The 18607-nt window shown below is 40.7% G+C and overlaps 1 protein-coding gene across 2 annotated transcripts; it reads left to right on the forward strand.

The window, feature by feature from the left end:
* The first annotated feature begins 3143 nt into the window (after positions 1–3143).
* srl (sarcalumenin) lies at positions 3144–17845 on the forward strand. Of its 2 annotated transcripts, XM_062438921.1 has the most exons (7): positions 3144–3204; positions 11309–11398; positions 11518–11613; positions 12505–12540; positions 14179–14295; positions 14604–14837; positions 15024–17845. In XM_062438921.1, exons 1-7 carry the CDS (start codon positions 3144–3146, stop codon positions 15833–15835), a joined length of 1446 nt encoding a protein of 481 aa, XP_062294905.1. In that variant the 3' UTR covers positions 15836–17845. The 2 variants fall into 2 exon arrangements, with proteins under 2 accessions (XP_062294905.1, XP_062294906.1); XM_062438922.1 differs by lacking the exon at positions 12505–12540.
* The last annotated feature ends 762 nt before the right edge of the window (positions 17846–18607 follow it).

Here is an 18607-nt window from a genome sequence, read left to right on the forward strand (position 1 = left end):
AAAGACAGAATAATAAAGTTTGTACTTTGTTTTTTACACATTGGGTCTTGTCTGCGTGTCTTTTTTTTCTCCAAAATGAGTATTGATTCTGAACATTAACTGTTAAAAAAACTGGTGATGAAACTGATGTGAAATGAAAACATTAATTATAGTAGCAATGATGACATAGACAGCTGAAAAGTTCTCTTCTGCAGCTCTGGTTGGCTGTCACTCAAGTGTTACTGTTGACGCACAAGTGTCTTTTTCTGATTGGTGGATGGGATGTTGAAGACCCCCCCCCCCCCCACCACCACCACTGTCAGCAGCTCATTGCTAAATTAAGACCGACCACCTTCTCTGCCAGTGAAATGCACGTCGGGGACAGTAGGTGGCATCTCTTGCCATCATCCACGGACACACATTCAATTATTCAAAGCCTCGTGTTCACACCCTCACACTTTCATTGACAAATATCTCTAGTTTTGATGTCAGTCCTTATGTTAGTATTTGATTTATTATAATATGTAAGCAATGTAAATTACTGTCAGCTAAATTAAAGAGTGTCCAAAATCACAAAAAACAACTATATTACTAATTTTTCAGAAAGTGTAGTTGCACTTTGTATAAAAATTCAGTTCTGAGATATTGACTAAATACACAAGGTGCCGTGTGACATTATGCCAAGTGAGGGTAGTCTCGAACAGGGCATTCAACGGACACACATTTAAAGCTATTGAATGTGTTGATAGGCAAAGTTAGTGGGTATAGAGTGTGTTGACATGTAGAAGGTACATCAACACCATTTACACACAATTTATATTGAGAAAAACTTGAATTCCATCCATCAACAGCATTTTGATATAGACAGAGCCATAGCTGCCTTTAAGGATACTGATTACATTTCCTCTGTAGTTTTCAGTAATGTGGGTAACAATTTGGGAGGAGTTTACATTCTACAATTCAAAGCTTGTGGCTATTCTTTATTAATTCAGTTCAACAATTTTCTCTTTAATTGCTTATCCTCTAGTGGGTTGCAGGGAAGCTGGAGCCAAACTTAGCTGACATTTGGCGAGAGGAGTGGTACACTGGATAGGTCACCAGTCAATCACAGGGCTAACATATAGAGACAACCATTCACAAACACACCTACAGGCAATTTAGGGGAAAGGCGGTGTACCACGCATGCACAGGGACAACATGGAAACTCCACACAAGAAGGGCTGTGGGTTTGAACCCAGAACCCTCTTGATGATGATTGATGATTCCAATACTTTTAGACTCAGTATTCAACTTTTAGGCCAACTAAAAGAAAAAAGTTTTATGGGGGGGGGGGGGGTTGCTACAGCCCTGCACATCAAGTCATTGATTATAGCAAAAACTGAAAATGACACCTTTCTTAATCAGGTTTGGACTACAGTTTCGACACATCTGTATGAATTTGCGTGAGGTTTTACAGATTATCAGTCTCTATTCATTACCGACAGTTGCCTGTATGATGTTATTTTCCTGCCAGTGACAACAGCTTCAAAGCTGCAGTCAACACTTTGAAGGCACATTTGGAAACTGATACCATGTATTTGTCGGTGTGTAATTTACAAAGTATTAATGTTTACTAGAATTCATAAAAGCTCATCCAAAACACAGATTCCCCCATAAACAAATCATCATGCATCTCAACCACTTCCAGGATTAAGGCAGTTTTTACGCACCAAAATGAACACTATTGTTTGGACCCGCTTCCCATGTTATTTGGGATGGACATGCTCGAGTAAGAAACTCCTGCCATATTTTGGGGATTAATTTACAGTTGAGATGTTGATTCCCTAAGGAATTGTGGGATTATATTAAGCACAGTGTGTCTGTTTGGGAGTGATAAAGCAGTAATCCGCCTAACGTTTAGCTGTGTTAGGGATTCTAGGTTGACTCAGGGGTCTTTATGTTTCCAGACGTACCATTTCTTCACCCTTACCTTCTTTTTTTACACACCCACACACACACATGCACACACACACTTTTATGATTATGACTACCCCGGAATTTCAGCCAAGTGAGCGTTGTGTCTTCTGTACTAGAATAAGACTTTGACAGCTAACTCCAATGTCAGCCGCTAATTTACTTGCAGCTCATTTACTACAAGGACCCTGAAGCTGTTACCATCATTTGATCATCATTCTTTGTTGGACAAAGCAATCATGGCCACTCATTGTGATTCTCTATCTGCTTCATTTTTTTCTCCAAATTTAAACTTATTCTTTCACCATTTATTAGAGGCTGGCAATATTCCTTTTTATTATGTTTATGCTGAAAGGAATACTATGCAGGATTTTTCTTTAAAAAAAATAACAACAAAAAACAAACAAACAAACAAGCAAACAAAACAATACAAAAGTAATCCCTCTCCATCTTCAGTTATGACACACTAGAAGTGTGTGGCAGTGTATTCATCTACCGAGACCCTGTCCTTGGCCTGTATTTTCTTGTTTTCTATTATTTTGCTGTCTTCAGGACATTTTTTGGCGTCAACCTCTGGCCAGTGGGTGTGTAGCCCCCAGCCAATAACAGCACACAAGTGTGAGGTTGAGACTTAAAAACGTAGCGACCAGGTTCCATCACTGTCTCCGCTCTGCTCTCTGTCTCTGTGCCGTTGATGTATAAAGAGCTGCAGGTTTGTGTGTCTGTATACATGTTAAAACTGTACGTATTCTGTCATCTTTCTGGCAGTTACATGACGATTTTCAATCTTATAGTGACGACAAGACTGCAGTACGTCACTGCACCAAGCCAAGAAATACAGCAGTGCCATATCCTATTCTAAGTGTGATTCTTTTTAAAACACGTTTTTCAGTCTCTGAAGCATATTTGGTATTATTACCATCACTGAGACCTTGAGCGTGTCTCCAGCACTGAAAGTATCCCCAGGTCTCCTTGCACTGATGCAGAGGGATGAGCTGCAGCCTCTCTAAAAAGGAGAGTCAGCTGCTTGTACACGTAGAGTCCCTGTGGCATGCTATGACTCTCACAACACATCGAATACACAGGGCACACACAGATCTCAGCCCCTCCACCAGCTGCCGTGCCCCGCCTCTTCTCTCTTCATGCCCTTTAACCTTCTTGCCTTGGTATATATAGTCTCTGTGACTATCAGAGTTCTCCTGGCAGCCATCATGAAGGGTGCATTCTCAATCTGCTGTTTCGTCTCCCTGCTGCTTTTGCAGGCCACAGCAGGTAAGAATCAGACAAATTTTGGTCAAATATCTGGTGGTTTGTATGTTTATGTAGGGTGGTGCAATGAGGCACAACACGTTTGTGCACAAGTGCTGCCAATGAATGAAACAGTGACGTGGTTGAAGTTTAGAGGTGGGTTTAATGAATGTGCTGCTGCCACATTTGATCATTATTTTTGATTGTATGGCGACTGTTCAGATCCAGAAGATGTTATTCAAACTTTCATAATAGTCAGAGATATGAAATTGTCGTACTGCCAAAAATAGTTCAAGTAGGTTCTTGTGTCCATTGTGGGGGCAGTTTAGCCAGGAATGGCATTGGCTTTTACAGGCAGAGTATGAGGACAGTGACAGTTATGGGGACACCAGCCAAGGATAGACAGTGACAGAGACAGAAATGCTACCCGGGTCTTTCTTTACCATCAAGAGGAACTATTTAAGATTTATAATTATACTTTTGGCACTAGGTGTTAAATGGAGGACTTAACTGTTTCTTCCTAACCTTTTTATTTTTTAAATCTGAAACACAACAAACACTGTAGTGTGTGCAAGTTTTATTATATATTACAAATGTCTTATCATACATGTTATCATACACCTGAGTAGAGCTCTTTAGGAATATTCCACCAAGAGTTCAACCTCATGTGGACTGACAGCATGTCAGCTGTCTTAATGCATGGCACCAGCTGATGGAAAGTCTAACCAAGTAGGAGAGGACAGTCATGCGGGAGATTGATTGGACACATGAGTCTCTTTTATCTTTTCATTCACAGATTTGGTCTCTTTGCTTCATACTTGAACTACATCTTCTACAAGTTCATGAATTAATAAGTTTGATTTTGAAGACTTACTCCTCTTTGAAATTCAAAGTCGCTGTGATGATAGCATCGTAAAGCACAGGGACCATGACTATCTCAGAATAAATATGATTACATGGCACCCATGGAGTTGAATATCTTACTGTGCTTATCACCCACAATTACCCCCGATTACTCCAAATGAAAATGCGGACTGGCTTATGGATCTGGACTGGAGAAATTACCCTTGTCTGTCACCCTTGTCCGTCCTTGGGGTGGTGTTCAGCTCCACAGCCCAGGGCCAGGCCTCTATATTCCAGGCTGCTGTCAGGTGTCTAAGATTGGAAGGCCTCCTGAAATCCAACACTGTACACTACAGTTCCTCCCTCCCTCCGCTTGACTCCCCTTCCCTCCTGACTCCTCACCCCTCCCAGCTCCAAGCTACCCTTTAGATACGCTGCACAGCTGCTGTCACTCTGCACTGTCACAATCGCAATTTATTCCCAGCAGTTGGCCTTATAGGGACATGCATTCTCCAGGCAGGAGGGGCTAGACTGTGGCTGCAGCTCATAGACCTCCTCTGCAGGCCTGTGCAGGTGTCTTTTAGTGGTCTCCATCTTTACATCTACTGCGTATGTGTAGTATTAATTTCTGCTGCAGAGCACACAGGAGTTTTGATTCCAATACCAGCAGGTTATGGACAGTCATGACAATCATGAACTTCTTGCCACTCATTGTGTAATTATTTGTGTTACTGATTGGTTCGATCGCTGTCAGGAACTCCAATGAAGTGGCTTACTCTGCAAAGAGGAGCAGAAAAGGGTAATCTCCCTCTAAAGGAATTGATTTGCTATCATATCATCATATGTTGTCTAACAGCCCTGGGCTGTGCGAAAAAGCAAGTTCAAAAAAGATATTAATATTATATTCTAACACTAATTTCATTCATTGTGGATTTTGTGAGAAATGAACGCAGCAGCAGGGCCTAAACAATGACATGGTAATACTGGTGTTGTGAAATCGTATACTCATTTCTGTCACGTGTTTCTGTTACAAACGAATTTCAAGACTGAAGCCAGTTGATTAACAGCATTAAATGAAAGATTAGAACTGTCCAAATTTCAGTGTAAACTAAGGCCCCCATGATGATTAACATTGAGGACACAATAGCATAATGACATAATAATGTTTTCCCTACCTCAGTGTAAGGTTAAGCAGTATTTAAAACTGGTGTACCAATCTGAGCAAATCTTCAGGTGTAGTACAGCCGCTGAATCTGCTGAACCTGGGTAGCTCATCTGACTGTGCCATAATATTTACTTTACAGTGCTTTACCTGCATGTGTTAAATAACTTCTATCTTTCATGCCACAGCAATGACAAGTGGAAACCTCTCTATTTTTGTGGGTGTGAATGGGTTAATATATGTTACATGACCAACATGGTCCATGGCTCTGCTCCATGACAGGGTTTTAGGTATAGGTCGGACACTGCTCAGGATTGGCATGTAGGGGTAAACATAGGTTACTATAGTAACTGTTATATAATTATAGGGTTGCTAGAAACCAAATACTAACAAGGTCGTGTGTGAATGGTGCTGACTGACCAAATGAGGATTGAAAAGGAGTCAGTGTCCGATGTCATACTTGAGGGTTTCAGTGTGAAAGGGGCTTCAAAACAATACAAATTATATATAAAATGTTATTAGTGTAAATATTTACAGTATATGGCTAACATGCAACACTGGCTATAAGCTGACTTTTTTTAGTATGTATTTTGTTATATAACAGCCTCACTGGGGCCTAAATTATGTCTTCACACAAGTGTGTTTATATGTAAGTGTTAATATTATTGATCATTAATACAAGAAAAACATCTTTGAACTTCTCAGTGTGCACAGGGGAGACATGGGCAGCTAATGGCACACAGTCTCCATGTGATGGCATGTGGCATGTCTGGGACATCCCTCTGATGGTAGTAGTAGAAGGGACACTGAGCTGTACTCCCTTACTCCACACCCCTTCTTAAGACAAGCCCCTGAGTCCCAAGGGCACCTTTCCTGGCTCTCGGAGAGGAGAGAAGGGATAGAGGCATCAGATCAACACCTCAGCGTAAAGTGCCTTTGCCCTTGCACCTTCCTTTGAGCCTGTCAGTCCTCTTCATGTCCATTTGTTGGTGACCCCTTAGAGGACTTGCAATGTGGATGTAACTAACATAAGATGGTCTGTAAGTGCCAGTAATAAACCTTGAGTCAGTCCAGCTAAAAACAGCCCAGCCTTTACTGTAGAACAACATGCACCCACATTTGGATCTCTCAAAGCATTTTCATGTAAAGTAAATCTGGCTGAGATAATAAACTTACAGGACCTAATGGGAAGGAGAAAGACACAAAACTGGATTGTACTAATGAAGGAGCTGTGTGTTTTTATGTGAGATACATGGGAGACTGTAACGTTTTTAGTTTGCCAAATTCAACAATGTATTTGACATTTATGCATAATGTTACATTACAGTACATTACACAGCCAGTTATGAGGGATGTCTCTGAGCCTCCAGAGTGACTAACCGTCAAAGCCTTAAAATAGGAGGCAGCCATTCTGCCCCCTCTTCTGTCCATCTTCTGACCCATTGTAGGGCTATTTCTGACTATGGGGGAGTACTAGCTCCACATGCTTCGCCACCTGTTGCCATCCGTGGCTTCTTCTCACCACACCCTACGCAAGCTCTGCTGACTATGTTCACACCTCTGACGCTTGCTTGAGAAAGAACTGGGTATTTTTATGGGTACGGTTTTATTGAGACTAAACTAGACTCTGTTTCCAGTGAAATGCAGATGCAAAGTCCTTCTAAACTTAGCAAGAAAACTGGCTTGTGTGTGTGTCATTGATACCATTTAAATCCTTGGGTATTTTACAAAGCAATTTGTATGTAAAAATCTTGTCCACTCTGTTTGAACTGAAAAAAATAGACACCTCTCCATGGATCTTTCCAGTGGAAGCCCCTGGCCTTCAGTTAAGGTTGCCTGAATCCCCCCGTGCTCAGGATAAATCCCCAGACTGGAGGTTCCAGCTCTGCCACCCTCATCATGTTCATTTTAATTCAATTTACTTCCACAGTGCTGCAAGCAGAAATGATCCTGGGGTTTTACACATCCTGGGGTTTTACCTAATATATATGTACCGTGTACGTGCATATGACTGCAAATACATACAAACACACACATGCACGTCTACAGAAGAATAAATACACATTGGATTAATTCCTGTTTGTATGCTTTGAGTGCATCAAATAATCCATATTTATTGTTCAGAGTGACACTGAGAGCTTCCAACGTACATTTAAAACTTGTCTCCATTATATCATGCAGCTGTTATGTGCACATGGGGGAAATACAGAGCAGTCAACTCCCCTCTGCCTTCAGGAGATTCTGTAATTCTGTAAATATATGAGTCTGTACAATTAAATTTGAATATTTGGGTGAAGGAAAACACAGTAGAGTAGAAGGGGTCTTTAAACTTGAGCACTTTTAATCTTTGCAGAGTTTTACACTTGTTAATTGACATTGTATTTGATGACAGAACAGCATCCACATAAGGATCTATAGTTGAGGCATGACTTACTCGGAGGCCACGGTAGGCTTAAATCACCAACATTCCTACTGGATGTGCCGATGCCACCAGAATGTTTCTCCAAACTGAGGGAGGGTTGTGTGGCAACGGGCTCAGTGAGGACACACGGTCCTGGCCACAGATGTCGGGGGTTCAATTCCCCTGGCGCCTGCAGGGTTCATTTTGAGCGCTGATGCAAGGCCCGCCATCCACAGGCAACACTACCTCTCTGATCTTTGCAGAGCTCTGTCCTCAATCACGGATTGACTGGATTGGAAGGTGTTAACAAGTGCACAGCAGTTAAGGCCCACTCAAGAGACAAGTGTTAAAAGACACCACTCTTCTTGGTGATGAGTCAAGTTACAGAAGCTTGAGTAAGCTTTGTGTAATGTAGATACAGTCCTGTTACATTTATGGGGCCTTTTTCTCAAGAGCCACTTTAGTCTCCAAGTTAAATCATCCTCAGTTTCCTCTGATAGGTGATTTCTCTCACACTGATAAAAAAAAAAAAAAAAAAAAATCCATTCCTCATAGTGTGACTCATTGCATCTTGTACCAGAGCTTAAACCATAACCTTAATTACCTTTATTCCTGCCTGTGCCATGTTTTACTTTGGCTCATCTGACATAAAGCCAATCTGTGCCATGATGTGCCTCAGTGTTTGAAAATGGCAACCATTTATTACACATGATGCTATGAGATTACATTGTTGCAGCTGTTGTTTCTAAAGTTCTCGCAAACAAAAGCAATTTTGCAAGTAGCATTCATCTGATTTACAAAAACAAAAATAAAGTTGCATTGCTGCTTCATCGGTGCAGTAAGTGCATAAAGAAGGTATGACAGACTTGCTATTATAAGTTCAAATGCATGAAAGGATAACACCCATTTTCATTTCTGTTTTAACAACCTGACAACTTATATACATACCTTAATACATATGTTACACTACTGCATGTTTTAGGACTGCAGCATTACTCATACCCTACTTTTTTCTGGCGACTAACCTTTTACTTTCTCTTGTTCTTTCACCGTGCTGGGAGCAACATTACACAGACTTATTTTTAGTAGGTTGACTCGGGGAGAATCAGTAATGCTACGTTGTTCCTTAACTAGAAGTGTGTCAATGCTTCCACACTGCAAAGAAGCATTTGCTGGGGTCTCAATTAAAGCATGAGCCACATAATGCATCAATGCGGGGGTCTTTTTAAAAATTGCTTAGCTATGCAAGGTTTGGAGTGTTCCTTTTGGCTTCCTGCGGGGTCAAATCTTTAGATTGACTAAAAGTGCTCCCTGGATTTTTTTTACATTTAGCACACACTTTTATTAACCCCATTTATACGATGCAAATGTGTCGATATCTTAAACATTTGTGGTGTCGTCATATATAAAGGTTTGCTTCAGGCTTGTATACAAACAGGCCTTCAGATGATTTTGCTGTAAGTTGTTACAGTCAAATTGTCAACATCAGTTTTGGCCAAAGCAACATGTAATTCTGACACTTAGCCAGAAACACTAGAAGTCATTGACACATGGCCAGTGGCTTTACTCCAGGTTAGGGTGTGGGATGCCATGACAGTGCAGCCCTCTGAGTGGGTTGAGTCTTCTCACATTGATATATATTCACAGGAAACAATGCTCTCATCCAACACTGCTAGGTTTTAGTTTTGGAGAATTTAATGGAACATGGCTTTAGATTGTACCTCTTCTGTCACCTCCTGACCTCTGATGCTTCTTACTAACCAGAATCTGCCACTAATTCACACACAATCTTCTTATGTGGAGAAAAAAAGCAAAGCAGGTGTGGTGTAAAGACACCCTAATAATTATATGGAAACTGAAAAAGACACTACAATTGCCTGTTTCAGATCAGTATGGTGTAACTAAATGAAGGGAGCCTGTACTCTGACTGCAGTGTAGATAAAATTATCAAAGTGTTGTCCTGTAGACCTAAGATGACTTCAGTTGACTTTCCACAGTTGAGTGCTTTACTTTGTCTTTTTTGTGATGAATACTGTGCCATTGACAACAGCGCTAACTTTTCAGGATTTATGATCCTCCTCGCAGGTCTCTTCATCTGAACATTTATTGGTAGTTTTCCACTTAAGCAGCAACTTTAAAGAGTTTTTTGTTAGATTTTTGTCAAGGAGGTCAATAGATGTGCAGCTAAAGACTTTTTTATTTTATTTTATCAAACTGTTTTCAAGTCATTTCCTATCAACTTTCTTTTCCATCCTATATTAATATCAGGTCAAGGATTGATTTTGAACGATGCCAATATCTTTTCTGCACCAGTAAACTGAATTAAAATGGGATGTGCTGACAGGAAGTATGCAGATGATTTGTTATATGACAACATCAATATTCAAATTATGGCCTGTGTTTTTCTGATTTACAATTCAATGACTGCAATTAATTGCCGTGCAGCTGCAACTGTATCAGATTTAATATTCCACTAACATGCTGAAAATGCCTATAAAATTCCCCCACAACTCTATTAAGGGAGTGTCTGGTAGCTTGGATACTAACACCCATAACCCCCCAGGGCATGGAAGTGTGAACTAGGAAGACTTCCCAACTGCTCCTATATATAGCTCATAGCCGCTGCCGATTTGTCTGAAGCAGGACAGTGTGGGAGGCATCACAGGGAGGCTTGCTCTGAGACCTGGGCACACAAGGACAGGTCTCACAGACTGATAAGTCTGTGATAGGTGGGTAAATATAGACCACAAAAGACAGAGGATTGCACATCATTGTCTCATGTATATTACTGACTAGAACACTCAGTCCAGCTCTGTGAGCTGTCCTGATGCAGTGGGAAACTGGGGAATTCCCTCACTCTGTCTGTCTCTCTGTCTTTGTCTCTCTTATCTATGCAGTTGTTATAAAGCCCATGGAGATGCCAAACAAATGTCTTTGTCTGTTTATTTGCGGCGTTTGCTTTCTATATTAAGAGCTGATTGTACTAACAGCTGTGATCTAAGTAATCCGATATGTTCAAACAGTGGACATGGGACACTGATGAGCGGATACGTTCTCTCGGATTCTCTCTCTTTCTCTCTCTCTCTAAGTTGCACACACACATGCACATACACAGCTGATATTTTATTACTTTCAGGAAATGTGTTATTAACATTAGCAGAAATGTGAAATATTCATATGCATGTTTAAATTGTTTTTAATCTCACAACAGAGGGATTGGTCAATAGATTAATTTCTGAAATGAAAAAAACTCGCTGAAGGAACTCTGTCCCACTAAGAGCACTAAAATAATATCAGTTATAGTGGTCATTCTTTACAGACACTTGAAAAACATTTGGTTGGTGCTAACATGTTTACAGTGAACACACTTATGGTTTATATATAGTACAAGGAGCTGCAGATGAAGGCTTGGGTGGCAAAAATTTGATAGACAGCTCAGATGTCTGATATGTCTGAAACTGATAATGACACTCACTGTAAAACTGCCCTCCAGCGTTTATAACCAATGATCTCTCTGTTATACCCAGCAGTTGAGATGCAGGATGTATTGATTGATGCACAAACAGAAATAGCATAATCACTTGCCTCGGTAGAAAACTTTATTGATCATATATGACATATATATACATATATATAATGAAACTGTCATTCACCTCGGTCAACATCCATCACTCCATTATCAGACCATTAAAGATGCACTCATGTCATTGTTGTTTTTGCAGAAGAAGATTTCACCTCTGTCCTCAGAGACAGATCGCACATTGACGAGACACTGAGACTTGCAGCTGAGGAAAAATCCGGAGACTATGCAGGTGAGGATCAGAGACGTTTCAATAGACTACTAGAGCTGGTAATGTGAAAGAGAAGAAAAGAGAAAATTATCTTGCTAACGTCTTTATTATACTTTCCCTTCATCCCTCTTGTCCACCAGCGGCTCTTGAGAGGTTGCGGAAGATCTACCACACATCCATCAAGCCGATGGAGCAGGCCTACAAGTACAATGAGTTGAGGCAGCATGAGATCTCAGGTACAACCAAGGCTTTGGCTTAATCTGCACTCAGCTTCACCTTGTTCTGTGGTGTGGGTTTTTGTTTGGGTTGCATAAGTGACTGATTTGTTGACTGTTGTTTGCATCATCTTCATCAGAACCTGCTGTTCTTCATCAGAACTGCAGGTTCTTGTATTTTTTCCACTTTTGGGGCACTTCTTATTCAGACTCACTGTTATATCATGGTATGGACTGCGTGTGATATTTCTAAATCTATGTTGGAAATTTTGTATGCTCTATAGCACCAACATTTTTAAAAAAAAAAGTAATATTCATGATATTTACTGTAATTAGCTGTAGCAATGTAGGCTTTAGGGAAAGGGTAAAGTATCAAATTGTCTTATCCCTCCATTCCTGCTACTTTAAAAATATTTCTTCCCCTTTTCTTCTATGAATTATTTTACACTTTTTTGTAAATTCTCTGTTTGACTTTTTGCGGTATTTCTCCACAGTAACCTTAACACTGTTCATTGACCAGCCAAGAACAAACTCTACTTTCCCACAATAAAATACAGCTTGCCCTCTTGCAGCTTTTTCAGGCTTGGCATAAAACATCATTTGAGTGCCATGCCTCAGAAGTTCATAGCTTGCTGTACAGCGTCAAAAACTGGACAATCAATCAGATTCACATCATCCATTTGTGCACAGACTGACATGTTTGACACATTAAGTCAAATATGGGACCATATTCCAGCCATTATCTCCCACCCATCCATACACATTGTTACTGTACCCCTTCCCTGTTGCTTCCAGAAACCTCACTACCTCACTGAGCTCTCCTCACTCTCCTCTACTTCCCATTCCCTTCACTTCTTTGTACTCCATCCTCTCCTATTCCTTCCCCATTCCCTCTGCCCCCTCATCTAACAGCCTACCCTGGACGATCCTTTGGGGATGCAGCCACAGGTGGGTGTGGACAGGGCTTACCTGTGCATGGCACTGCCTGAAGTGCTCAGCCCCTTTGTTTCCCCCTTCATTTGTCTTCATACATCTGTGAGTCACTTAGATCAAAATGAACATTGTGCTGCTCTCTATGGGTTGAGTTTTTTTAAGCATGGTTATCTTCAGATGATGTGTGGCGAAAGTGATCCATGCGTGAAAGCGTTACCCCATAGGAAACAGTGCAGGGTGATACTAAATTGGTTTTGCTCTTTATGCCACCACTTTTATCTTTGGTGTCATAAGGACATCTATTCAAATCACTTTGGACAGCAGTGTTATCCAAAGAGAAGACATTTTGGTTGTCACCTAAAAAATTTTAAGTTACCAAAATACTTCTTACTAAAGAATTAAAAGGGAAGAAATGTGCATTTGCAGATCACGAAAAGTTCCTAAAATATGAATAATAATGTCTTGGTAGTATATTATTTAGTATATTATGTATTTAATGACAGACTACTACTATTAAGTTGTGTAGTTATGATGTAAAATGTGGGGGGTTGCATGTGCAGTTCTGGCTTCCGCGAAGGATGGAGGTTGAACAGGTTGGAGGAGGGACACTGGTGGGAAAGGGTGGTGAGTGTTTGACCAAGAGTGAACTGAATGTCTTTTTAGATGCTCTTCTTTATTTACCATAACTTTAAAAGCCACTAGCATTAAGTGTGTTTTAGATTTTTTTAATTTAATTATTTAATATTCTTTTGTGAGGACATCTTTTTTTTTTTTCCAAACACTTTTACTCTATATGTTGCTGAATCTATGCAGGTTTGGACCCTACACCTAATCCCAACCCTCACCCTACCACCCTGACACCATGTCCACTCACAACACACACACACACACACACACACACACACACACACACACACACACACACACACACACACACACACACACACACACACACACACATACACACACACACACACACACACACACACACACACACACACACACACACACACACACGCACACGCTTGCTCTTGTATAGCTAGTTTAGTGAGGACATTCAGTGACATAATGCATTATATAATGCTTTACCCTAACCTTAAGTCATACCCACACACATCCAGCTTGCTTTGAAAGTCTTACCGTCTTAAGTCTTTTGTCATAGTATGGACACTGCTTAACTATGTATCACTGAGACATGGTTGCAGCAATTCGCTGAGCTTAGATATTAAACTGCTATTAAACAGCTTTGATACATTTTTCTTTTCCCATATCCTTTTCTTTTTTCCTCTGTGCTCTGGATTGAGAGTGACAGTGCTATTCTGGTGTGCTTCTTGGTGTCTCTCAAAATTGAATTAAAGCTCATCCCAAAAACAATCCAAGAATACATTTTGGATGGACTGCTGTTTTGTTTAAACTATCTTTTCATGAAACATTAAAGGAAATGAAGACTGCAACACAAGTTTGGCATCAGTTCAACACACAAACAGCTCTTTTTTCAAATCAGAAACAAATATAATTGACACAATTTTGCAGATGGTTACATCTCTGTGTAACTGAACACAAAATATAAAACTTGGGATGAACTTGAGAGGTTCCCCTTCATCATTTAGCCATCCTACTAAGATTTTAATCTCTGTTGTCTTTCATTCACAGATGGAGAAATTACTTCCAAGCCCATGGTGCTGTTCCTGGGACCCTGGAGTGTAGGCAAGTCCTCCATGATCAATTACCTCCTGGGCTTGACCGACAGCCCCTACCAGCTCTACACAGGTATGTAACACACATTTTCTTTTAAAATTAGCTGTCAACAATGTTTAATGTTGTAATAATTTGTGCTACAATCCAGGCTGATCATTCAAGCAGATACCCAATACATATATCAAAAAGAAAGATTCCCTAAAATAGCATCATAAAACCAAAACGCCCATTAGAGAGGCAGCTGCATGTGTGAGTGTGTCAAGTGTGTCGTTCTGGCTATGACGTGAGCAGATACCATCACAGACCTCATCTCTCTATGGATCTCTTCATGTTTTTTTCCTTGTGTTCTTTCTAATCTCTCGTTCTCCATGAATCCTCAGGAGCTGAGCCTACTACCTCTGAGTTCACTGTAATTATGCATGGGGAGAAGATCCGCTCTGTTGAGGGCATTGTTATGGCTGCAGACAGCTCTCGCTCCTTTTCTCCACTGGAGAAGTTTGGCCAAAACTTCCTGGAAAAGCTGATTGGTATTGAAATGCCTCACAAGTTGCTGGAACGTGTGACCTTTGTAGACACACCTGGAATCATTGAAAACCGGAAGCAGCAGGAGAGAGGTAAAGCACAGGGCAGAAGATTTTACCCCCATTTTGCACATTTTCAGATACATTGGAACTTCCTCATTAATTAATTTTAATTGGTGATGTTGATTTATTTGATGTTATAAGGACGCAGCTGGGTGTAGTAGCTGGGTGTAGTAGTATTTAGTTGAAACAGTTACTAATGTCTCTCTTTCTATCTAGGCTACCCTTTCAATGATGTTTGCCAGTGGTTCATTGACCGTGCTGACCTGATCTTCGTGGTCTTTGACCCCACAAAGCTGGATGTTGGCCTGGAGCTGGAGATGCTCTTCCGGCAGTTGAAGGGTCGTGAGTCCCAGATCCGTATCATTTTGAACAAGGCTGACAACTTGGCCACCCAGGACTTGATGAGAGTCTACGGAGCACTCTTTTGGAGCTTAGCTCCCCTCATCAATGTGACTGAACCCCCCCGCGTCTACGTCAGCTCTTTCTGGCCATATGACTATGCACCCGAAACCAGCCGCGAGCTCTTCAAGCGAGAGGAGATCTCCCTGCTCGAAGATCTCAACCAAGTGATTGAAAACCGTATGGAGAACAAGATTGCCTTCATCCGCCAGCATGGCATCCGCGTGCGCATCCACGGCCTGCTGGTGGACCGCTATGTCCAGACCTTTAAAGAGAAGATGAGCTTCTTCAGTGATCCTGAACTTGTCTTCAAGGAGATTGTGGATGACCCTGACAAGTTCTACATTTTCAAATCCATCCTAGCCAAGACCAATGTCAGCAAGTTTGACCTGCCCAACCGTGACGCTTACCGTGACTTCTTTGGCATCAACCCGATCACCAACTTCAAGGCCCTGACGGCTCAGTGCTCCTACATGGGAGGCTGTCTGCTGGATAAGATCGAGAGGGCAATCACCAATGAGCTGCCCGCCCTTCTGAGTAGCATTAACTCTGGCAAGCAGCCTGGCCTGTCCTCCTGCGAGGCTACTGGCTGTGGTGAGAAGCCAAAGAATCGCTACCGAAAGAACTGAGTAACACCAAATAATGAGTGGAGGAAGTAAGGAGATAGAGGAGGTGAAGAAAGGGGCTCTGATGGAAGCCAAACCTGCTTTTGTCAGAACACCTGTATTGTATTGAGGAAAGGAGATTAGTGTTTGTTTTTTTCCTCAGGAGAATATGGCAAGGTGCATTTAGGGAAATGTGGGGATGAGGCAGAGAGTGGGAAGGAAGGGTCATTGTTTGAAAAGGCAGCTTAAGGATACAAGTGCTGAAGAAATGAGAACATGCCACTGATCACTGAGCTTTGTTAAAATACACACCTTCCTCTCTCGCTTGTACAATCACAGTGGACTGTCTGGGATTTTGGGGATTGGGGAAGTAACCATGTAAAGAAAAACAGAAATGGAAAAAAGTTCGAGCAAATAAAAATTGAAAATTCTGAGACTGAAAATAGTCAAATACCAGCTCCCTTGTATGTGAATAAAACAGGAATATGGAAACAGGTGTTGCAAATTTGTGCTGTAAAATCTTGAGAATTGCATTGCAAAGATCAATTCCATATGCTTCAGAAGTTGTTTTTGAAGTAGCCTATTTGTGGGTGCTGTTTGGGTAGTAATCTAAACCTTTATTGCTGGCATAGATTAATCTTAAACCTGCATGTTAGAGGTCACATCTTATTTAACAGGGAGATGTTAGTTTTGGTGCATGTATTTGTCTTCTAACAAACTCATGTAATATTTCCTCATGTTACTGAAACCTGAACCAACCCTGCCATGCAACAAAAGAGGCCTTTTTTCTTAGTTTTATACGCTCACCGGTCTTGGTTGTTGACAACCTGTGAAATGAGCACTGTGATGGAAGCAGAGGTCAGGGTTCAAGGGTCAGAGTCTTCAGAGTGGGGATGGTACGTTCATTCTGCTTCACTTCTTAAACTGTTCTTACTGTTTTTGTGTGAGTCTATAAATTTGCCAGTCTCTGGCAGAAATTCAATACTGTGTTATGAATGATTTTTTTCCTTTATCAATAAGCTTCCCAACTGTCTAAGTTGAATGACCATAAAAAATAAGACCTGAAAGATGTGTTTGAATTATAGCTGTCTTTATCCATTTGTTCTGCCATTACTTCTGCAGGTTAGAAATCTATTTATTGATTTTGTTTCTGTGTAAAATGTCCAAATGGGCATTGAAGTAGGCTGTGTATGTGTACTGAACAATCCTGCTGATTGTAAATGTCATTGATCACAATATTTATCTGGAGTGTTTCTGATGGTCGGCTTGCTTAAATAGGGCAGGAGGTGATAGAGAGGGAAAGGTGAAGTGGAGGACTCGTGAGTTGACCCCTGACCTCTGTGGAAAGAAGGAAGCCCCAAACACTGACCCTTACACACCACAACTGGCTTGGAGTGACACCTGTCAACAGGTTCTTATGTAAGCCTACCTCAATGAACTTTTTTAAGTGTATGGCATCTTGAAACTGCTTAAAGCAATAGTTCAACATTTTAGAAATACGCCTATTTAACACCCTGGCCCAGCCATTAAACAGTAACTTTCAATCAGTTGGTCAAGTGACCAGAAAGTTCCTGCATCTGACCCAGAAATAGTCTGGCACATAAGCCTTGGTTACAGTGTCTTTCACTGTGTTTTTTTATATGGATTAAACAAACAAGATATAACAAAGAGCTTCAGAGGTGCAGGTAAGTGATTTTTTTTTCATCTTTGGATGGACAGGCCTGTTTCCTTCTGTTTCCAGTCTTTATGCTAAGATAAGCTAACCGGCTTCTAGCTCCAGCTAAATATACCATACACATAATACAGTGGTATCAAATGTCAAACTATTGCTTTAAATATAAAGTCCTCAAAGCACAAGTAGGTAGTAAAGAGCACAGCTCCAAAAGGTTAACTCTTGGATAAATGTACTTCCAGTTCCCTCTGCCTCCTCCCCCACTAACCCCACAGAGAAAAGTCTTTTCCCAACTAAACTCTGAGACATAATGCATATGAATCTAACAAACAAACTCCAAATAAACTGAATTTTCTCTTCAAGTGTGAGTGCTCCACAGGATGTGTTTAGAATGTTTACACTGCAGATCCAGAAAATGTCCACTAGAGAGTGCTGTGTAAAAGTTTAATATATATATATATATTTAGAGACCACTAACCAACACTCATCATGGCAACAGTTTATAGATGAGTGATAGCCCAGGCTTAACTAGTATTGTGTGGTTGTGTTTTTAGTATTTTTCCAGTATCAATCATCTTAATTTACCTGTGAATTAGATTTGGAAGGGATGTGTATCCCATTAAAGCAGTTGCTGACTCACTTTTTTTGTTTTGGTATCAAATTAAAACTAATCTTAGCCATATTGGAAAGCTTGATCATCAAGAATAAAGATTTCTGATTGACTAGGTATAGTGAAACGTTGTGGTTATTCTGATAAAATGATCAATTCACAATCAGGGACCATAAAATAAGGAAACAGAGAGATTAGATCATGTAGCAAACTGTTTTTTCATTCTTTTCTTCCCTGTCTCTCTCTTCCACTATCTTACTACAGCACGCTATCACATCCTTTTCTCCATTCATATCTGTTCTCTCTGTTACACCTTGTTGCCAAGAGTCTGAACACTCTGTCACATTTAGGTTTGAAAGCATGGTTTTATATTATAGCTGCATTGCACCAACTTTTTGTCGTGACTGGAAGTGGGAAGGGATGTGTATCTATGTTTGTGTATGTGTTTGTGTTGGAGCTCTGTAGTAGGCTTGATTGTTGTGCACCAAGACTCTACTATACACACTGACTTAAA

The sequence above is a fragment of the Scomber scombrus genome, chromosome 18 (assembly GCF_963691925.1).
Source record: "Scomber scombrus chromosome 18, fScoSco1.1, whole genome shotgun sequence".
NCBI classification, from domain to species: Eukaryota; Metazoa; Chordata; class Actinopteri; order Scombriformes; family Scombridae; genus Scomber; species Scomber scombrus.

Coding starts and splice junctions, on each gene's coding strand:
- srl (XM_062438921.1), top strand. CDS start 3,144: ATGAAGGGTGCATTCTCAATCTGCTGTTTCGTCTCCCTGCTGCTTTTG. Junction 11,614..12,504: donor GAGGCAGCATGAGATCTCAG/GTACAACCAAGG, acceptor CTCATCTAACAG/CCTACCCTGGACGATCCTTT. Junction 14,296..14,603: donor CCCCTACCAGCTCTACACAG/GTATGTAACACA, acceptor ATGAATCCTCAG/GAGCTGAGCCTACTACCTCT.